Here is a 21,786-nt window from a genome sequence, read left to right on the forward strand (position 1 = left end):
ACAGGTCGGTTTGCAGGCGTTATTTTTAGCGCAATAGTGCCTGCAAAGCACCCCAGTGTGAAAGGGGTCTTAGGGACCTTAGATTGCAAGCTCCTTGAATATATAATTCATATTTAAAGCACTGCATAAATTGACGGTGCTATACAAGTACTTGTAATAAATAAAAGCAAGAAAAATGACAATGACAAAAAAAATAATGACAGCTATTATTACCTTGTTAGTTATGATATTCCCCAACATTTTCAGAACTAAAGTGCAAAGCAATCAAATCCTGTGCCCCAAATTTAGGAACAAAAATAAAAATAAAAAATTCAGTGACTTTAAAATTATACCTCTATGCCCACAGACCCAGCTTTCCGTTTTTTGTTCACAGGTATGAATATTTCAATAAGTATATAGTAAAGAGAAGCAAAGACTAGTAGGAAAGGTTGTGTTTCAGGACAAAGCAGGCTTTATACCGTCTTTAAGGTGCCAATTCTGAATACATGACCAGCTCATGGTTTAGTACTATATCATTAGTACAGAGGTCTGATTTAATATGATCAAATGCAATACTGGGTATGACAAAGTATTAGAGCACATGCACTCAAAAACTTACATGATTGGCGGCACTCTTTAATGATGCTATTGTGTTTTCTCGAACTTTGGCCAATCTAAAAAATAAATGGAAAAAAACAGTAAATAACCACATTCATATATCCTTGTTCTACCACTCAATATAAACATAACAATCATTGATAATTAAAAAAAAAAACGGATGGCACTAAATGGTTTGAACAATAAACATTTTAATTTAAAGAAACAATCTGTGTGAAGAGTCCAGGAGAAGTTCACCAAAAGAGATGTTTTTTTTGGTTGTATTGAATAATTGTCTTGAAGTGGAAGATTATTTGAATCGACTAGGAACAGCCCATCGTTTACAGCTAACCTTTTGAAGAGCCCTCGCCACTTAATCGATTTGGTAAACGGTCACGGGACACAATAATCGGATCGGGTAGATGGCAAGTCTGTGTCCACTCTGTATATGCAGAATGGACACAGCGCGCTCTACTTTATGGGGCCCCCAATACGCTCAGAAGGAAGGGGATGGATCCCCTTCTGTTTTTTTGTTTTTTTTAGCAGATTGGATTGGAGGTAGGCGGGTATAAACAGACACAAGTCCACCACAGAGGTGAATGAAGGTCTGAAAAACAGACAGGTGGACCTGTTTCGGCCCGATCATGTGGAAGGGGCCAAAGGCTGCTGCAACGGAATGACCCGTGACAATCAGAGACTTTGGAAGGATGGTGGGTACTCCTGTGCCAGCGTCACTAATGACTCTTGGGTCTAGGGTCACCCTGTGCCCCTTTTGGGCATAGGGTGACTGAGAAATATTAATTATAAATTACATGAGATGGGACATTACTGATAATTCATGTTTTGCAGGATATCTTGCAATTTTACAGGTCAATAAAGTCTGCTCCTAGACATTCCATTGTGTGATGCTAATGACACTGTTTTGTATGTGGAATGTGACTTGTCAAGCTGTAGCAATTACCTCCTTTAATTTTTGGAGACAGGACGTCTGGGGGATGACTAATGATTAGCTCAACTGGATGTCATTGTCTAAGAGAAGGTGTATTGAAGCCCCCCCCCAATGTGTGCTGTGTGGGTGGAGAGTTCTTTGTCCCTGTGATTAACTTTAACATGCTGTACTGTATATAAGAAAGCCAAGATACCATAAAAAAAAGTGTTCATACATTTTGAAACCAGTACCAGAGCTGTGTGAGTCTCGGTTATTCTGGGAACTGAAATGGATCGTGCCTGTCGGATTGTGGAGTGTCAGATAAGCTGTCATGGATTGATGGAATGGGAGTATCGTAAACGGTGGTGACCGTTACAGCTGCGTTCACACTGATGCTCTGAGATAGCAGGTTGGGAACCAATGATCCACCATATCAGAGCAGGAGGTTGCAGGCCACATCAGAGGGCTCTGCGGGTCAGCGGTTGGGCAGCCCTGGTTTATAGTATAGTTCTATGAATGGTGTATGTATGCATGCAAGTTCTAGACACAGATTGGAGGTGCAGAACATTCTACAGTTAGCAAGCAGATAGATGAGGTGAAGCTGTGCAGCCCATTTAAAATGTAACCCCCTGTGAAGATACAATTTAGGAAGAAGCTATGACATGTCAAATTATTGTGTCTTTAGAGACTCAAGAAAGAACTTAAAAAAAAAAAAAAAAAAAAAAAAACACACAGGTTTGTATGAATTTCCCCTTATTTGCACCTGGTGGTTCGGTCAGTAAAACGTATTGTTCTTGGGTGACAACACTCACTCACTGTACCTTTGCAGCAATGTTGTCTGCTTGAAGTGGATGTAAAACCACTCTCATCCTTTCTAAACTACTGCCATAGTGCTGATCTATAAGGATATAGATGCCTCCTGCATGTATCCTTACCTGTCACATGTCTCCCCTCTGTCTGTTATAAGAACTGAAAAACTGCAGATTCTGTGGGTGGATCTGTTGTCTGGAGCTCTGTGGGTGGAGTCATGATGTCAGTAGACTACCCGCCCACCTCTACACTCCCCTTACACTAAATTCTGCTATGATCACCAACATCCAGTCAAAATCCAAAAAAGTAACCACGACTTCAGAGAAGGGGTGGGAATGAAAAAATAATGCCCGTCTCCAGGCTAGTGCATGAGATATGTAAATAACCTGTCACTCACAGCAAGGGGGCGGAACGGGGCTAAGGTTTTTCTCTGTAAATCCATTTTATTTCACTGAACAATAAAAAAAAGGGGGATTGCTCAGAGCTGGATTAACTGTGTGGCAAGACTGGGCACAGATTATAGGAAATATTATACTGTACATTGACATATAAAAAAAAAAAAAAAAAAAGAAATAAAAATTTTCGGGTTTACATCCACTTTAAAGTGGCTGTAAAGTCACTCAGTTTAATTACTAGAATAATCCGCTCTGTTATGTGCAGCAATGTTGCAGTGTCTTTGTTTTATAAAAGGGTACAGTCACGTGACCCTAAAGCGTCGCTCTGCAAAGTATTGAGCTGTACAATTTTTATAAAACAAAAAGACAATGAGCAATATCGCTGCACATAACAGAGGGGATTCTAGTAATTGCACAGTGTTATTTTACACAGAATAGCAGCAGGGAGAGATTGGCACTGACTCAATAGCTGGGAGAGGTAGAGACTGCGGACTGACGGAGGCACGTAAACTGACCACGTGTCAAAGATTAGCAGCCATGATTACCGTGGTCAGCACACACAGGGGGACACAGGAACATGTAGGATCAACCAGGTATTTACAGCATAGATAAGGCCAAATGACTAAGCACTATGCTGTATATTGTGCTTTAAAAAAGGAACAGGATTTCTCTTTTTTTTAGGGTTACAACCGCTTTAACTGTTTTAGGACACCCCTCTTTTCCAATCTCCATAACATAGGTGGGAAGGTTCTGTAGTCTAGAGGTGAACTGGGCAGGGGTAATAAGGCTACTCAAGATAACACTACAGAGTGTACAGCAATGGATTCCTTGCAAGATCAAACAAATGATTTTGCACTTCTTGAAAAAATATGCAAAAAAAAAAAAATGGTTATATTTAATATACCAAAAATAAGGGGAGTACATGGTTAGGTTTTACATACACTTTAAGTAACGATGACTATTTGCTTCAATCTATACGTCAGGTATAAACACTGTGCAGCTTACTTTGCAGTAGTGGTGGAGTTGCCGGCTCCTCTGTGTCCGACATCAAGTGGAGTCCTTGGCTTCCAGTACTTGCAGAAAGAGCTTTTCATTTCACAGGAATAACCTTGTATTGGCTTTATAAGAATATAGTCAACTGCAATTAGAAATGGTATAATCAATGCAAAGAATAAATAGTGATGGCTGAATTAGCGCCATCTGTGTGATCCTTTTATATGAACATCAGTACCACCGATGAGATCCTCTCATATGTATTCCTGCTGCAATTAATGTAGCTAGCCTGAAAAAGGGTCACGTCCCGAAATACCTCGTTATGGAGACGGCCTATTCGCAGCTCTGGCTTGCATTCCAGCCTGCGACTCCCTGGCAGTTCCGGTTGTGTTCCAGGCTGTGGTTTTTGCAGTGATCACCGCAAGACTTCTAGTAGTCCATGATTAGCACCGGCATTCAGAGCATCAAGTTTACATAGTCAGTGCTATACAACACTGAGGGTTGTTTCTTCTTCCCTACCCCATTGTCCATCATTGGGAACCAGTGTGCGTCCACACCAGCTTTCTGTAATGGAAACGGGGCACATGTAAACCTATATGCCTAATGTGTCACACCTGTTTTTGATATATAGCCACTATTTGAGGCATCAACTCATCAATAAATGGACTATTTTTATGCAAAAGACTCTGGTTGAACTGTATTGTTCACTACTTATCTCACAAAAGTGAGTACACCCCTCACATTTTTGTAAATATTTTATTCTATCTTTTTATGCGACAACACTGAAGAAATTACACTTTGCTACAATGTAAAGTAGTGAGTGTACAGCTTGAGAAATAGACGTATGAGTGCTGCCAGCATTGCTGCAGAGGTTGAAGGGGTGTGGGGTCAGCCTGTCAATGCTCAGACCATATGCCGCACACTGCATCAAATTGGTCTGCATGGCTGTTGTACCACCTCTTCTAAAGATGATGCACAAGAAAACCCACAGTTTGCTGAAGACATGCAAACTAAGGACATGGATTACTGGAACCATGTCCTGTGGTCTGACGAGACCAATATACACTTATTTGGTTCAGATGGTGGCAACCAGGTGTGGCGGCAACCAGGTGGGGAGTACAAAGACAAGTGTGTCTTGCCTACAGTCAAGCATGGTATTGGGCGTGTCATGGTCTGGGGCCGCATGAGTGCTGCCGGCACTGGGGAGCTACAGATCATTGAAGGAACCATGAATGTACTGTGACATACTGAAGCAGAGCATGATCCCCTCCCTTCGGAGACTGGGCCGCAGGGCAGTATTCCAACATGATAACGACCCCAAACACACCTCCAAAATGACCACTGTCTTGCTAAAGAAGCTGAGGGTAAAGGTGATGGACTGGCCAAGCATGTCTCCAGACCTAAACCCTATTGAGCATCTGTGGGGCATCCTCAAATGCAAGGTGGAGGAGCGCAAGGTCTCCAACACCCACCAGCTCCGTGATATCCTCATGGAGGAGAGAAAGAGGACTCCAGTAGCAACCTGTGAAGCTCTGGTGAACTCCATGCCCAAGAGGGTCAAGGCAGTGCTGGAAAATAATGGCGGCCAAGCAAAATATTTACATTTTCACTTAGGGGTGTACTCACTTTTGATGCCAGCGGTTTACACATTAATGGCTGTGTGTTGAGTTATTTTGAGGGGACAGCAAATTTACACTGCTATACAAGCTGTACACTCACTACTTTACATTGTAGCAAAGTGTCATTTCATATTGTCACATGAAAAGATAGAATAAAATGTGAGGCGTCGGCTACTCACTTGTGAGATACTGTACCTTCAATAGCTTACATTTCAGCAGTATACCATATGAGAGGTTCTCCGAGGGCTTTCTTTGGTGAATTTGGTTTAAAAATTCCATGCACAGAGAGGTAGATTCAGGTAGAATGGAATAAATTTGTGCGGGCGTAGCGTATCTCCGCTACGCCGCCGTAACTTAGTGAGGCAGGTTCTGTATTCACAAAGAACCTTCGCCCTAAGTTACGGCGGCGTAGCGTAAATCTGCCGGCGTAACCGCGCCTAATTCAAATTGTGAAGAGTTGGGAGTGTTTTATGTAAATAAAACGTGACCCCACGTAAATGACGTTTTTGACTAACGGCGCATGCGCCGTCCGTGAAATTAACCCAGTGCGCATGCTCCAAATTAACCCGCAAAAAGCCAATGCTTTCGACGTGAACGTAAATTACGCACATCCAAATTCATGGACGACTTACGCAAACGACGTAAAATTTACAAATTTCGACTCGGCAACGACGTCCATACTTAACATAGGATACGCCTCATACATCAGGGGTAACTATACGCCGGAAAAAGCCCAACGTAAACGACGTAAAAAAATGCGCCGGGCAAACGTACGTTTCTGAATCGGCGTATCTAGCTAATTAGCATATTCAACGCGTAAATATACGGAAGCGCCACCTAGCGGCCAGCGTAAATATGCAGCCTAAGATACGACGGTGTAAGAGACTTACGCCGGTCGGATCTTAGTCAAATCTATGCGTAACCGATTCTATGAATCAGGCGCATAGATACGACGCTGCACACTCAGAGATACGATGGCATATCTGGAGATACGCCGTCGTATCTCCTACCTGAATCTACCCCAGAGTGTTTTGACCAGAATTAACCAGGGATCCCAGCGCTCTAAACCACTGATGCCCAAGTTAAGGCGCACAAGCAAGAAACAAATGTAACAGTAAAATTACAATACTACAATAGTTGTTCACCCTAAAAATACCAATGCCGCCCCTCTTACTGAGAAAATGTTTCCATAAAGGTTACAATCAGGATGATCTAACCAGTCTATTTTAAATATTTGTATGCGATTAGTTTGTGGATTTACATCTCTAAACACAGCACAAAAAGTTCCAGGGCACATCTCTGACAACACCTCCCTGTCTGAACTGGTTGGCGTATTATGCAACGGGTTGTTGTTCCTTTCAGAATAGTAATTGTGTCAGAGACTGAAATAGTGAGTGGGCTTGGTGTTTCTCTTGCTGGTTACAACGTAGGCTGTGGTGTGAAATTGCAGATTTTCTTTTCCCACGGAAAAGATGCCCAGAAAATGAAAAAAAAAAAAAAAAAAAAAACTGAAAGTGCGTTTCAACAACCGATGCCCACCCTGGGGAAAAAATAAAAAAAGTAGATACCTCGAACTTTTCCAAGCGCCTGCCTGCCGTTCCTGCTCATGATTGGGAGTGTGATGACACCGTTACTTTTTCCGGTCTCAATGATAGAAGAGGACAGCAGGCAAGCAGTGCCCACATGACCCGGGAGTGCGTCACCCTGTACCACAGCTTCACTCAAGTCTTCCTATAAGAAGGGAAACAGAGGGACAATAAAGTCAAATACATTTTAATGGAAGCAACCAATTGAAAATAAATGGGTAAACTCACTGAATTTACTCATGTGTGGAAAATAAATAAATAAAAAAAATAGGAGTTATTTGAGAAATCAAGGAAGACCAAAAAAAAACAAAAAAAAACAGCCCCTGGCTGTCATGGTCTAGACACGCTCTAAAGCACGCATGAAATGTTGCCCGATAATTCATTAATTTGCTGGAGATAGAAAAAAGAAAAAAAAAAAAAAAAAGTCCTCTCCTGGAGACAGGACTGACCAAAATTAGTCTTGACACACACACACACACACACACACACACACACACACACACACACACACACACACACGGAGTGTACCAGAATGTGTTAGCCCTGGAAACAACTTTTAAGTCGTTGCCCAGATGGTACCTTGTCCCTGCAAGAATAGCCAAATATGCCCCATGTTACAAATCCACATGTTTTTGAGGTTGTAACAATCCGGACACACACTTAGGCCCCTTTCACACTGGGGCATGGCGGCGTCGGCGGTAAAGCGCCGCTAGTGGGGTGCTTTTAACCCCCCTCTAGCGGCGCTGAAAAAGGGCTAAAACCACTGCTGCTGCGGCACTTTGCGGCCGTGCTGCCTCATTTATTTTAATGGGCAAGAGTGGTGGAGGAGCTCCAAAAGATGCTGCTTGCAGGAGATTTTTTAAAAGTCCTGCCAGTGCACCGCTCCAGTGTGAAAGCCCTCGGGCAGGCTGAATGTACCTAGTTGATCAATTAACTAGTGTACAACTAGCCTGCAAGATTATTTTACGATAGCCGCTGGCGATAATCACGGTCTTCTTCCGTCGGGGATGACCCCCCCCACCCAGCCCCCCCCCCCCCCCACAGGAAGCAGACAATCGCTCAGCAGGAGGGATTTCTCTGTCCGCACGATCCGTGTTTATGGGAGACTCTTGTGAATTTCTTTCCTGCAAGCTGTGGATGCAGGAAAGAAATTTGCACCGTATATGGCTGGCCTCATCCCTACTACCCATTAAAGAAGCTACTACACCCCAAGGAACCCACCCTACCGCATCTCCCCCTCAAATTTCTGCTCCTAAAGTCTCTGATATACCAGGGAGCTTCTTGCCCCACTGGAATCCCGAGATATGGCTGGGCAGGGGCATTTAGTCCTCTATCTTTGGACAGTCAAGTCTCATTTGCTACACTTGTTTGTTCAACGTTATGTCTGGTACACACGGTAAGTTTTTTTTTTTTGTTCAACCCAGCGGACTGAGAACAAAAACTTGAGGTGGTCGCTGTACTAACTATGCAATGTTAGTACCGCCATCTCTCGGCTGTGCTATTGGGTTCTCACAGGACGCCCTCCACACCAGAACAAACCGTTCAGCGCCTGCAAGCGCTGATTGAATGCCGATTGGCTGTCGAGCATGCCCGTTCAGACAAGCAGATTGTACACATGGGCAGAATGTCTGCTGGGTTCTACTGCACCAGCTGATTTTGGCCGACATTCGGGCCATGTGTACAGGCCTTAGCGCAACTTTTGTATGTATTGTCTACTCCATGTGCCATTATTCCCTGCAAGGAGAGAGATTACTTACTTGCAAAACGTTTGTATATGTTGCCAGGGCCAGATTAACATAAGGGGCTATTGGAGCTGCAGCTCCAGGCCCCTTCCTCAAGATAGGCCCATTTGCCCAATAAATAAATAAAGTACCCATTTGCCCAATAAATAAATAAAGTAATCGACTGAGTATTGTAGCTCAGCGACCAGGGGTCACATAGACCCCACATTTGGGGGGTATGTAGCCAAAGACTTGACCACTGGTCAAACGTTGGTGCTGCTATCATTAACCACTTAAGCCCCGGACCAATATGCAGCCTAAAGACCCAAGGTGTTTTTACAGTTCGGGACTGCGTCGCTTTAACAGACAATTGCGCGGTCGTGCGACGTGGCTCCCAAACAAAATTGGCGTCCTTTTTTCCCCACAAATAGAGCTTTCTTTTGGTGGTATTTGATCACATCTGCGGTTTTTAGTTTTTGCGCTATAAACAAAAATAGAGCGACAATTTTGAAAAAAAAGCAATATTTTTTACTTTTTGCTGTAATAAATATCCCCCAAAAACATATATAAAAACATTTTTTTTCCTCAGTTTAGGCCGATACGTATTCTTCTACCTATTTTTAGTAAAAAAAAATCGCAATAAGCGTTTATCGATTGGTTTGCGCAAAATTTATAGTGTTTACAAAATAGGGGATAGTTTTATTGCATTTTTATTTTTTATTTTTTTTTTACTACTAATGGCGGCGATCAGCAATTTTTTTCGTGACTGCGACATTATGGCGGACACTTCGGACAATTTTGACACATTTTTGGGACCATTGTCATTTTCACAGCAAAAAATGCATTTAAATTGCATTCTTTATTGTGAAAATGACAGTTGCAGTTTGGGAGTTAACCACAGGTGGCGCTGTAGGAGTTAGGGTGCACCTAGTATGTGTTTACAACTGTTTGGGGGTGTGGCTGTAGGAATGACGTCATCGATCGTGTCTTCCCTATAAAGGGAATGACGCGATCGATGCGCCGCCATAGTGAAGGACGGGGAAGCCGTGTTTACACACGGCTCTCCTTGTTCTTCAGCTCCGGGGAGCGATCGCGACGGAGCGGCTATAAACAAATAGCCGCGCCGTGGTCCCGGATCGCTCCCCGAGCGGACCCGACCACCGCATGTAGCGGGGGGGTCCCGATCGGACCCCCCACCCGCTAATAGGCGAGGACGTACCTATACGCCCATGTGCCTGTACGTGCCATATTGTGGACGTATATGTACATGCGGTGGTCCTTAAGTGGTTAATGGTTCCGGAGATACGGGGATGCTTGCGCAGCCTGTCAGAAGCTACATACAGACCGGTCAGTTTAAATACAAGCTAACACACTCTGCAGCAGACTGAGAGGATGAGATCAAAGTGCTTATAATAATTATTTGTATATTACTTATAGTAATTAACCCCTTGCCACCCAGGGTAATTCTGACAATTCTCTCCTACATGGAAAAAAAAAAATCATCATTTGTTTTTTGCTAGAAAATTACTAAGAACCCCCAAACATTATATATTGTTTTAGCAGACACCCTATGGAATAAAATGGTGGTCTTTGCAACTTTTTATGTTACACGGTATTTGCGCAGCAATTTTTCAAACATGTTTTTTTTTTGGATTCAATTCATAAAAAAAAAAAAAAAAAAACTAAAGTTAGCACGATTTTTATTTGTATACTAAGAGATGCTTTAATTTTTTTTTTTTTACAGGTTACATGTTTACAGTTACAGAGGAGGTCTAGTGCTACAATTATTGCTCTCGCTCTAACGATCGTGGCGTATGTAACGTGTGTGTGTGTGTGTGTGTGTGTGTGTGTGTGTATCTGGCTCTGATACTAGCCAGTGCCTACCCAGCCACTGCCTATTATCTCTCCCCAGCCTGTCCCCACACACCCTCTCACCTAATGACCTGTGGATGGGAAAATCACTCCTGCAGTGTTATTGTGTTCTGCCTGTGAATACAATGATCAGTGTTGCCAACTATAGCTGGCAGCACTGATTGTTTTGGGAAAAACCTGACAAGCTGGTTGTACTCAAGTCAGATAATAGATTGACTTGTGTAAAACCAGCTAGCCCATACATAGATCGACTATGGCTGGTCTCTGCTTAATTGGCGTAATTTCAATCCATGTATGGCCCACTTAACCACTACGCAGTCCCTAAACATTCTTCTTCCACAAACCTTTACATTTTTCCTTCCCAGTTTCCTTCATTCTCCTCACCTGTACATACTCTCCACACTCCTCTCCTGTGTATACTGCTCACTGTCATACCCTCCAAACGCCTCTCCTATACAAAGTGCCCATTGTCATATCCTTCACACTCCTTCTGTACATACTGCTCACTGTCATACCCTCCACACTCCTCTCCTGTACCTACCACCCACTGTGATATCCTCCACACTCCTCTCCTTTACATACTGCTCACTGTCATACCCTGTACACTCCTCCCCTGTACATACTGTAACCCAACCTTGCCCTCCACACTCCTCTCCTGTACATACTGCCCACTTTCATACCTCCAACACTGCTCTCTGGTACATACCACCCTCTGTCATACCCTCCACACTCTGCTGTGCATACTGCCCACTGTCATACCCTTCAAACTCCTTCTGTACATAGTGCCCTCTACCATACCCTCCGCACTCCCCTCCTGTATATAGTGCCCACGGTTAGACCCTCCACATTTCTCTTCATCACCTGCACATACTTCCCAGTTTTATACCGTCCATACTCCACCCCTACACCTCTTAACCACAAAAAACGTTCTTTAAAATTATACTGAATATCCTTAATATTACCAGCTCTAGAATGGACACACTTTTGTTAGTTCAACTAAAGGAAATCTTCTCAGTCCTCATATTTGTTCTGCCCCTTTATTAGTACTCATTTTATTTTGTGATTACTACTGTGATGTATAGATGAACATAGGGGATCTCAGATACTCTAAACATAGCACTTGTACAAAAAATAAATAAAAGTGTCCCTTAAAAAAAAAAAAAAAAAAATTTTTAAATGTTGGCAACTGTGCACTTCGGCACTGACCAAGGGCCACCGGGTCAGTAGGGGGCCCCACGAGAGGCTCCTGGGATCCTGTGATGATAAAGCAGTAGTAAACTTATTTTTTTTTCTGTATTAAATACCCCAGTTTTTTCTGTCAAGTATATATGTTTACCAAATTTATTTAATAATGCAATATAGTCATGGACGGTGCATTATTTGAAAGTTTTGAAATTAATAACATAACTTATTCCAGATTTATTATATTCCCCCTATCCATTGTAATCTGATCCCTGCACATGCTTCATTTAAAGTCCCGCTCTCTCTCTTTCTTTATTATACAACCAGGGATGGAGGTGGTTTACTAACCACCTCATTTAAAGTCCCAAATTTAACCCCCCCCCCCCCTTTTCCCTAGCCAGCGTTACTACTTTTTAGAGGCCCTGAGGTAGCTTAAGCCACGCCACAACGTACAAGTATGCCCAGCATATTAGCACATTAGGGTACACGTAAATTGCCAGACTGAGCCCTCCAGTGCTGCGCTGTGATTAGTCTGGCGGGTCCCGGGCGCTACCATCTTCACCCAGTCTTCCTTCTGGGCTCTGTGCCTTCGGTGACTTGCCTTGGCTGGGCTGCGTTGATGTCATTCCTACGCATGCTCATGCACATCCTCTCTCTCTCTCTCATCCCCCTAACTTACCCCTCTCTCATCCTCTCTTGCTCTCTCTTTCTCATCCTCCCTCTTGCTCTTTAATTTAGTTTGTTATAACAAAAAGAGGTTTGCATATTTATTATTTATAAAAGGCCCAGCAAAATCCTCAGCACCAGGCTCATGATGTTCTTAATCTGGCCCTGCTCATACGCTATCTTTAAACTTTCAAATGGTCGCTGGTACAGAAAAACGCAATGCCACATCACAAGAAGTAGGAACAACGGTTTAAATAAGACTTTGTGCATTCATCTGTTCCTGCTACTCAATGATCTCCCACTTCTCTGGCCCAAACACACTCATCCTGTCCCATCCTTCATCTCCCTGTCCCAACTTTACTGTATAATCTATTGCTGAGGACTTTTCTCCACCATGCCGTCTAGTATGTGCTTCTGCTGCCTTTTTTTTCCCCTTACATGGTCCAGTCTTCTATGCCACACTATTGTTCAATGAAAACACACACACATACGTTTTCACTTGTCATGTAACTTTATGTGTCGCAAGTCGCATCGTTAGTCGCAGCAGTGTGAACCAGGTCTTAATGAGACCAGTTGCTCTGGGCACCGACAACAGCCAGAGTGGTTGGTGGACCTAACTGGGGACCCTCACTCCCATTTTCCTATAGCCAAGCTCCCTAATGCACTTGAATTTTAATCTAGGAGCTCTTTATATATATATATATATATATATATATATATATATATATATATATATATATATATATATATATATAATGTAATTGCAATAAGGCACTTCAACATGAAAAGTCAATAAATGTGGTTACTTCAGAATAAAAATACAAAATTTAATAAAAAAAAAAACTCACTTCAAAAAAGTCAAAGAGTAACTCTAAGTTGTCTGGCTCCATGGTGTGTATACTGAACTCCGTCCATCTGTCAAGCTGGAGACCATAACCACATTCTGGCTGGGAATGCCGAGACTGGTATTCTGTGTTGCTTATTAAAGAGATCTCAAATGTGCTAGTCATCTTTGGAAGAAAAATAGGGGAGGGCTTTTCCTGATCTTCATCTTCGCCCTCTTCTTCAAAGCCACCCAGTGACAGCTTCACCCTAATTGTACAAAGCAGAGGGACATCAGTTGTAACGTCAGACATACAGTAAACTAAGACAGCAACATAAAATACCTTCTACTCTTTATTAAACCCTGAAAACCAAGCAGTTTTATTTCTTTGTAATCTCTTGCAAGAAACTCATAACAGTAAACTCAAACTTTTCTTTCATCACCATAACAGGGACCTAAATCTAAGAAATTCATAAAGGATGCATTTTATAGCACTAAAGCAGTAAAGGTTTACTTCAAGGGGAACTCCATTAAAAGTGAATCATGTGAATTTTATTGCTATAAACATCGAACAGTGCCAGTGTGTGCATATCTTCCATTATAGGTCCCTCAACGTTCCCTTTTTCATGTCACATCTCTCTAGAAATCCCTAGATAGCAGCTGTGAAAACTCAATATAAAATCCTTTACGATATATTTTATTATTATATACAAGTACAGCATCTCACAAAAGTGAGTACACCCCTCACATTTTTGTAAATATTTTATTCTATATTTTCATGTACACTGAAGAAATTACACTTTGCTACAATGTTGTGTAGTGAGTGTACAGCTTGTATAACAGTGTAAATATGCTGTCCCCTCAAAATAACTCAACACACATTTTATGTGGCCACCATTATTTTCTAGCACTGCCTTAACCCTCTTGGGCATGGAGTTCACCAGAGCTTCACAGGTTGCCACTGGAGTCCTCTTCCCCTCCTCCATGACGACATCACAGAGCTGGTGGATGTTAGAGACCTTGCACTCCTCCGCCTTCCATTTGAGGATGCCCCACAGATGCTCAATAGAGTTTAGGTCTGAAGACATGCTTGGCCAGTCCATCACCTTTACCCTCAGCTTCTTTAGAAAAGCAGTGGTCATCTTGGAGGTGTGTTTGGGGGTCATTATGTTGGAATACTGCCCTGCGGTCCAGTCTCCGAAGGAAGGGGATCATGCTCCGCTTCAGTATGTCACAGTACATGTTGAAGGATACAAAAAAGAGTTGGGACTTTAAATGAGATGCGTTTTTAGCAGTATGCAATTAAATATATATATATGGAATATAAAAAAAATGTTTCCATATTAGCCAGGCTCAAAGTTGTAAACCAAAAAAGCACTAAACCAAATTAATCTGTCTAAATGCATGTAAATAAAAACAGAGGTATAGTTGCACGTATCTGCAGATACCTGGGAAGCTGCAGGCCAGCGACAAGGCACTCTGTAAAGCTGCAGGTCCTACCTATGAATTTTAAGGTCTCCTGAAAAAGGAGCACAGGTGTGCTAATCAATAGATAGGGGGCAGGTGATAACCTAAAACCCACCCTTGCCTAAGGTTGGTCTAGCAAAAGAGAGCACTGGAAATCAAAAGAAAAGTAGGAGTGGAACAAAAAAGTACACACCTCCAAGACGACCACTGCCTTGCTAAGAAGCTGAGGGTAAAGGTGATGGACTGGCCAAGCATGTCTCCAGACCTAAACCCTATTGAGCATCTGTGGGACATCCTCAAATGGAAGGTGGAGGAGCGCAAGGTCTCTAACATCCACCAGCTCTGTGATGTCGTCATGAAGGAGTGGAAGAGGAAAAAAAAAAAAAAAAACACCACACATTTCCACGCTGAGTTTTCACAGCTGCTATCTAAGAATTACCAGAGTTCTGTGGAATGAGAAAGGGAGAGATGTACATTTTACTACAGCCTCTATGCACAGGTAATTTTAGCTTGAATAGAAAGATGAATGGTTTGTGTCACTTTAATGGTTTATATGAAGAGAGGGTGAAGTCAAACAGTTGCAGTCACTTACAGAGATGGGCTAGTCTATTAATTATTTAGACCCAATAACAATACACACTATGAGAAAATCAGACAACAGATCGTCCAATTTTTCTCATTATTTCACAGCAAAATCGGAATAGATGAACGAAAAAAGCTTTTCTGTTTCTGATCATGTGCAGGTCTTTTTCCAATTTTTCTTGAACGAAAATGGTACATATTAAAAAACGAAAATCGTTTGTTCCGTTCCCATACAAGAAAAACTTTGGAGTTCGTCCCTTTGGGAATTTTCATACGAAAAGTCGGAATTGGCTGTAGAAAGTTGTGTACACACTATACAAAAATCGTTTTTCGGACGTAAATATTTGCCCGATTTTCTTATAGTGTGTACGAGCCTCAACTTCCATATGCATCACCAGTTGGAGATTCTCATGAAACAGTCCATTTGGTGGAAAATCACATTCACAAGATTTTTCTACCCTATGGGGTTGATTTACTAAAACTGGAGTGTGCAAAATCCGGTGCAGCTCTGTATAGGAACCAATTTGCTTCAAGGGTTTTTATTTTTATAATTATTTTTTTGGCAAAGCAGAATTAACCACTATTCTACCGCCCGCCATCAAATGACGGCGGGACGAAGATCCTCTTGTTCTGGGCGGACGTCATATGACGTTGTGCCTTCCAGAGCCACTAGGGGGCCCGCTGCGTCACAGGGGACCCAATGCGTGCGCCCCTGGCGGCCGCAATGATCACCGGGCACCTGCGTTTTCCCGGTAACTGAGCAGGACCGTGGATCTGAGTGTGTAAACACACAGATCCATGTCCTGTCAGGGAGAGGAGACCGATGGCGAGTCCCTTGTACATGGGGACACCGATCGGTCACCTCCCCCAGTCAGTCCCCTCCCCCTACAGTAAGAATCACTCCCTAGGGAACACATAACCCCTTGATCGCCCCCTAGTGTTAACTCCTTCCCTGCCAGTCATATTTATACAGTAATCAACGCATTTATTTAGCAGGGATCGCTGTATAAATGTGAATGGTCCCAAAAATGTGTCAAAAAAGTGTCCGCCACAATATCGATAAAAAAATAAATAAAAAAAATGCCATAAAACTATCCCCTATTTTGTAGCCGCTATAACTTTTGCGCAAACCAATCAATATACGCTTATTGTGATCTTTTTTTTACAAAAAATATGTAGAAGAATACGTATCTGCCTAAACTGAGAAAAAATGTGTTTAAAAAAATAAAAGTAAATGGATATTTATTATAGCAAAAAATAGTGTTTTTTTTCAAACTTGTCCCTCTTCTTTTGTTTATAGCGCAAGATATAAAAAACGCAGAGGTGATCAAATACCACCAATAGAAAGCTCTATTTGTGGGGGAAAAAAATGATAAAAATTTGGGTACAGTGTTGCACGACTGTGCAAACGTCATTCAAAGTGTGACAGCGCTGAAAGCTGGCTTGGGCAGGAAGGGGGTGAAAGTGCCCGGTATTGAAGTGGTTAAAAAAGCTGAAGTTAGAAGTCAAATGGCTACCATGCACAGCTCCAACAGATTTTGCACTCTTCAGTTTTAGTAAATCAACCCGTAGGTGTCCGATACCCAAAGATTCAGTGATCTCAGATTACTTAAATTGTTACTAAAAGGCATTAGTTTTAAATAGAGTGGAGGGGAATTGGAACCCCTGTCAGTTTTTATTGCCGTCTGTGTCCCAGTTAGGGAGATTTGGCCTCTCCATCTGGTTTACCATTATCATTGAAAGTGAAAGTAAAGAACATGCCACATTTTGAGATGTCCCCTGGAAATGGGAAACACTAGTTTTGGTGATCTGGGGTCCTGAAGGAATTGTCTTAATCTGTAGAGAATTCCTCACTTCCTGTTTGGCTATGGGACAGGAAGTGAAGGGACATCTCCAAAATGGGACAGATGAGAGATATATATATATATATATATATATATATACATACATATATACACAAAATTGCCTATAGTTCTATTCTCTACCTCCTCCGCCTGTTGCACCAATCTTCTATTCTAAAGCTGTGGCATGTTCACCTCTGGTTCTAGTCCTCCACCATCCAGCTCTTTCCAAGCCAGAACCATCTAACTCCAAAAACAGAAAAGATGCAGATGCGCATGGTATAGGTACAGTGATGGCAAACCTTGGCACCCCAGATGTTTTGGAACTGAACTTCCCATAATGCTCAACTACACTGCAGAGTGCATGAGCATCATGGGAAGTGCAGGTCCAAAACATCTGGGGCCCCAAGGTTCACCATCACTGGTATAGGATATTAGAAGAGTAGATTAGTGGAACAGGCGTGTACAGGTAAGCGATATCACTTCAGTTTGAGGCTCCGTTCACACAAGCTGTGGCCGCAGCTCACAGCATGGGGTCCCGTTCACCGATTCAAGTGCGAATCAGGTCTGCATTTTGGCCTGAATTTGCACCCAAGTCGAACCATACGACGCACAGGACCCTTTCCAAATACGGACCGTGGACCCCCAGAGCTGTGTGAATCGGCTACATCGAGAGCCGGTAACACTCTCTCGTCATGCGATTTGGAGACCCACATATATGTAAACCCAGCCTCAATTCACCTCCCCAATCCCCAAAACTGTTCAATAAAGTTCCCCGTTAAAGACAAGATCCAGACTAATTTTCACAAACGGGCAAGTTTCATGTCTTGGGAAATGGTAAGGTTTACTTGGGGATCTTGAAAGGTCAACAATAGAACAGGGACTGATAATATATTTAGCAACTTCAATAATGCTATTCAAGCCTATAAATATATTAGTGGCCATTCAAGAGTTTAAAATCCTCAGTAAAATGCGTTTCCAAGTTTCATCCGAGGAGATGCTTGATTATTTATGAAAATTCACTGCAATCTGTCTGGTTGTTCTATGTTAATGACTTCCGTTATGTGGCACCTATTTAGCTCATTTGGGTTTATTAGCCGACATTCTACATGGAATGTGGACAGCCCAGTTTGTTGGCATATGAAAATGTTTCCACTGAGTGTTGTATGGCATTTATTTTAATTTCTTTGGAATGCTTTGAGAATGCAATTCATTTAATCCTCTCAGATTAAAATGCAAGCACCGTTACATAATATGAAGATTAAGCCCTCGTTCACATTGGAGCGACTTGTCATGCGATTTGACAGTTCAAATCGTATAACAAGGCGCACATTATTATCCGCAATCGCACTGTTCAAATCGGTGCAACGCCGACTTTGCGGTGCTGCATCATTTTGAAAAAAGGAGTAGTTAAATCCTACACTACTTTTAGCGATTTTGGGTGCGACTTGCATAGCAGTCTGTGCATGAAGCTGCACAAATGTCTTCCAAGTCACACTGACATGCAGCTTTGAAATTGTATGATTTCAGGTGAAGTCACACGATTTCAAAGTCGCGTTTAATGTGAACGAGGGCATAAGCTCAGATGTAACCCACTATAGTTTAAAGGTTATTAAAAGGGAACTCAACAAGTACATCAATGATCATCATCAATAATCCTCTAAATCCAGTGATGGTGAGCCTTGGCATCCCAGATGTTTTGGAACTTTATTTCCCATGATGCTCATGCACTCTGCAGTGTAGTTGAGCATCATGGAAAATATAGTTCCAAAACATCTGGGGTGCCAAGGTTCACCATCACTGCATCTATACCAAGGAACCTGGAGATCACCTGAATTCTGGGCACTGCTGCACAGAAGGCCTAGGCTTCTGATCAACTTAGTGCCAAGCCCTTCCCACATTTGGAACCTCTCCAACTACAGAGGGTCTGTAGTTTAAAAAGTCAAGGATAACACTTCATTTCCTGAAGAGAACAACTTATTTCAAAATGAAGTATAAAAGAGAAAAAAAAATGGGGGGGGGGGGGGGGGGAGAAAAGCACCACTACCTAAAAGCAGCATTTATTAAAACACATGGGTGAAAGGAAAAAAACAATATGCACTCACATTCAAGATATTAAATGGTGAGCCCCTCCGAGTGGATGTGATGTAAGGTGCTAGGAACCAGAAAGTTGGTCAGGGGAACACCAGGAAGTAGCAGACAGTGTGTAGATCACATGGACAACTACCACTGTGGGAGGTGCTTCTGGTGGCTCTTCCAGGTATTCCCCTGGTCAACTTCCTGGTTTGTAGCATCTTACATCACATCCACACAGAGGGGCTTGTTCACCCGCGGGTTGCTACCCGCGAGGAGATTTGATATGTTTTTTTTAAATGTCCTTTAACCTCTTCAGCTCCAGAAGATTTAGCCCCTTTTATGACCAGGCCATATTTTTGTTACAGCACTGTTATTATTATTGTTATTTTTGATACAGCACTGCGTTACTTTAACAATTGTGCAGTCATGCGACGCTGCACTTAAAAAATATATATAATAATAATAATAATAATAATAATAACCTTCCCCCCAAAAATAGAGCTTTCTTTTGGTGGTATTTGATCACCCCTGCGGTTTTAATTTGTTGTACTATAAACAAAAAAACGAAGACTGGAGATATAGATTTTTTTCCCAAAATTTTTGTCGATCCTTATTTTGTTTATAGCTCAAAATATAAAACCGCAGAGGTGATCAAATGTCACAAAAAAACAAAAAAAAACAATCAATCAGTAAAAATAGATAAAGGAGATAGAGATATAGATATATCTAGCTATATCTCTATCTCTCGCTATTATAAAAAATATTTTTACTTTTAAAAAACATATCCAAAACAAAATTGTAAATAAAATCTAATTTCCTTATCAATTTATGCCAATATGTACATATTTTGTTACATATTTTTGGTAAAAAAATGCGCCAATAAGCGTATATATTGATTGGTTTGCAGAAAAGTTATAGCGTCTACAAGACGATAAGATATATTTTTAGAATTTTTGGTGTAATGGTGGCGATCTGCGACTTATAGCGGAACTGCGGTGGACAAAATCGGACACAACACTTTTTGGGGACCAGTGACACGAATACTGTCACCAATAGTGATCAGTGCTAAAAGAAAAATGTACTGTCACTATACTAAGGACACTGACACGGAAAGGGGTTAACATCAAAGGGTAAAATGCAAGCCTAGGGAGCGCTTGCCAACTGTGTGTGTGTGTGTGTGTGTGATGGGGGTGCGCTTGTAATGTGGGATGGTTGCGCACTTATTTGTGTTTGGATTAAGTATTTAGATCTTAACAATTGCAGCCCCTTTATATATAAATAGGTTGTTTTGTGGGTAAGCGCGAGATTATATATATATATATTTTTTTTTTTTTTTTTACATAAGCAATCTATACTCTAAAAGAAAGATAGACTGGATTTATCACCATACCTAAACCTAGACTTTTTAAATTTTTTCTTGGTTATAGAAACGGGTTGTTTTTCTGAAAAATGTAGCCGTAATCTAAGCTCAGTCTGACATGTCAGCCATCCGGAATCCACCGTTTCAACGCCATCTGGCAAAGTAGATGAAAGTTATCAGTTGCGACAAACAACCTAAACATGTTCATGTTAATCAGATAAAAAAAAAATGCATTGCTTATACAACTGCTCAGTGACTTAAAGCGTCAGTCCACCCAAAACTCAGATTTGTACCGTATATTTGAAAAAAATTCAATAAAAATAAAATAAAAAAGGGGAAGAAGAAAGAGCAGAGACACCAAATAACTTAATTTGTCTCTTGGTGAGGAGATCTTTGCACCAGTTTCCAGCTTTTCCCTCCACACCACTATTTTTCTTTCATTTTTTTACAGAACAGACATTTTCTACCAGGGTGCCATGAAACCCCAGGGTTCCTCCAGAAGTTGCTCGGGGTTCCGTGAGTTGTGGCCGATTATTGTCTTATTTGATGGCACCTGCAAAGTTTTCAGGACCAACATTACTTGCCAAAGCCAGCAGAACACCAATTAACTTTTCAGCTGTCTTTAAAGGATATTGCGGGATCCCCGAACAGGCAAGTCTTCCGAATATTCAAATTCAGCAGCTACAATATTTGTAGCTGCTGAAATAATTTTTGGAGGGGGGGGGGGGGGTGGAGCTCCACTTTAACTTTCCAGATTAAGTAGCAGGGGATTGGTTGCTAGGATGCTGGGGGGGAGGAGATCAAAAGGGGGGGCCGGGACGTTAACAAAAGGGGGAGCCGGGACATTAACAAAAGGGGGAGCCGGGACATTAACAAAAGGGGGAGCCGGGACATTAACAAAACGGGGAGCCGGGACATTAACAAAACGGGGAGCCGGGACGTTAACAAAAGGGGAAGCCGGGACGTTAACAAAAGGGGAAGCCGGGACGTTAACAAAAGGGGAAGCCGGGACGTTAACAAAAGGGGAAGCCGGGACGTTAACAAAAGGGGAATGTAAAGAGGAGCAGTGCTGGGGGGAGGGTGCGAGCAGTGCTGTTGAGGGGGGGTTATGTTAAGCAGGGCAGAAATCTGGTATAAAATGGGGGTGTGTGATATAAAAGGGGGAAAGAGCAGTAGGGAGGGTGACATGAAGGGAGGCAAGTGCTTGGGGGGGGGGGGAGAGATGTAGAGGGGAGCAAAGCTGTGGAAGGAGAGGGGAGGGAGTTTCATGTGAAGTTGTAAAGAGGAGC

General features: G+C 42.2%; 1 protein-coding gene across 3 annotated transcripts in view; it reads right to left on the reverse strand.

Annotated features, from left to right (window-relative positions):
• GPCPD1 (glycerophosphocholine phosphodiesterase 1) overlaps positions 1-21,786 on the reverse strand; it is a 131,156-nt gene that overhangs the window by 42,686 nt on the left and 66,684 nt on the right. For all 3 annotated transcript variants that reach the window (XM_040351683.1, XM_040351681.1, XM_040351682.1), the window contains exons 7-11: positions 20,528-20,651; positions 13,197-13,440; positions 6,890-7,052; positions 3,715-3,847; positions 599-653 (exon numbers count right to left, since the gene is read on the reverse strand). In XM_040351683.1, the coding sequence (XP_040207617.1) occupies positions 599-653; positions 3,715-3,847; positions 6,890-7,052; positions 13,197-13,440; positions 20,528-20,651 (719 nt within the window). The remainder of the gene's footprint in view (positions 1-598; positions 654-3,714; positions 3,848-6,889; positions 7,053-13,196; positions 13,441-20,527; positions 20,652-21,786) is intronic.

Source organism: Rana temporaria, chromosome 4, assembly GCF_905171775.1.
Source record: "Rana temporaria chromosome 4, aRanTem1.1, whole genome shotgun sequence".
NCBI lineage: Eukaryota > Metazoa > Chordata > Amphibia > Anura > Ranidae > Rana > Rana temporaria.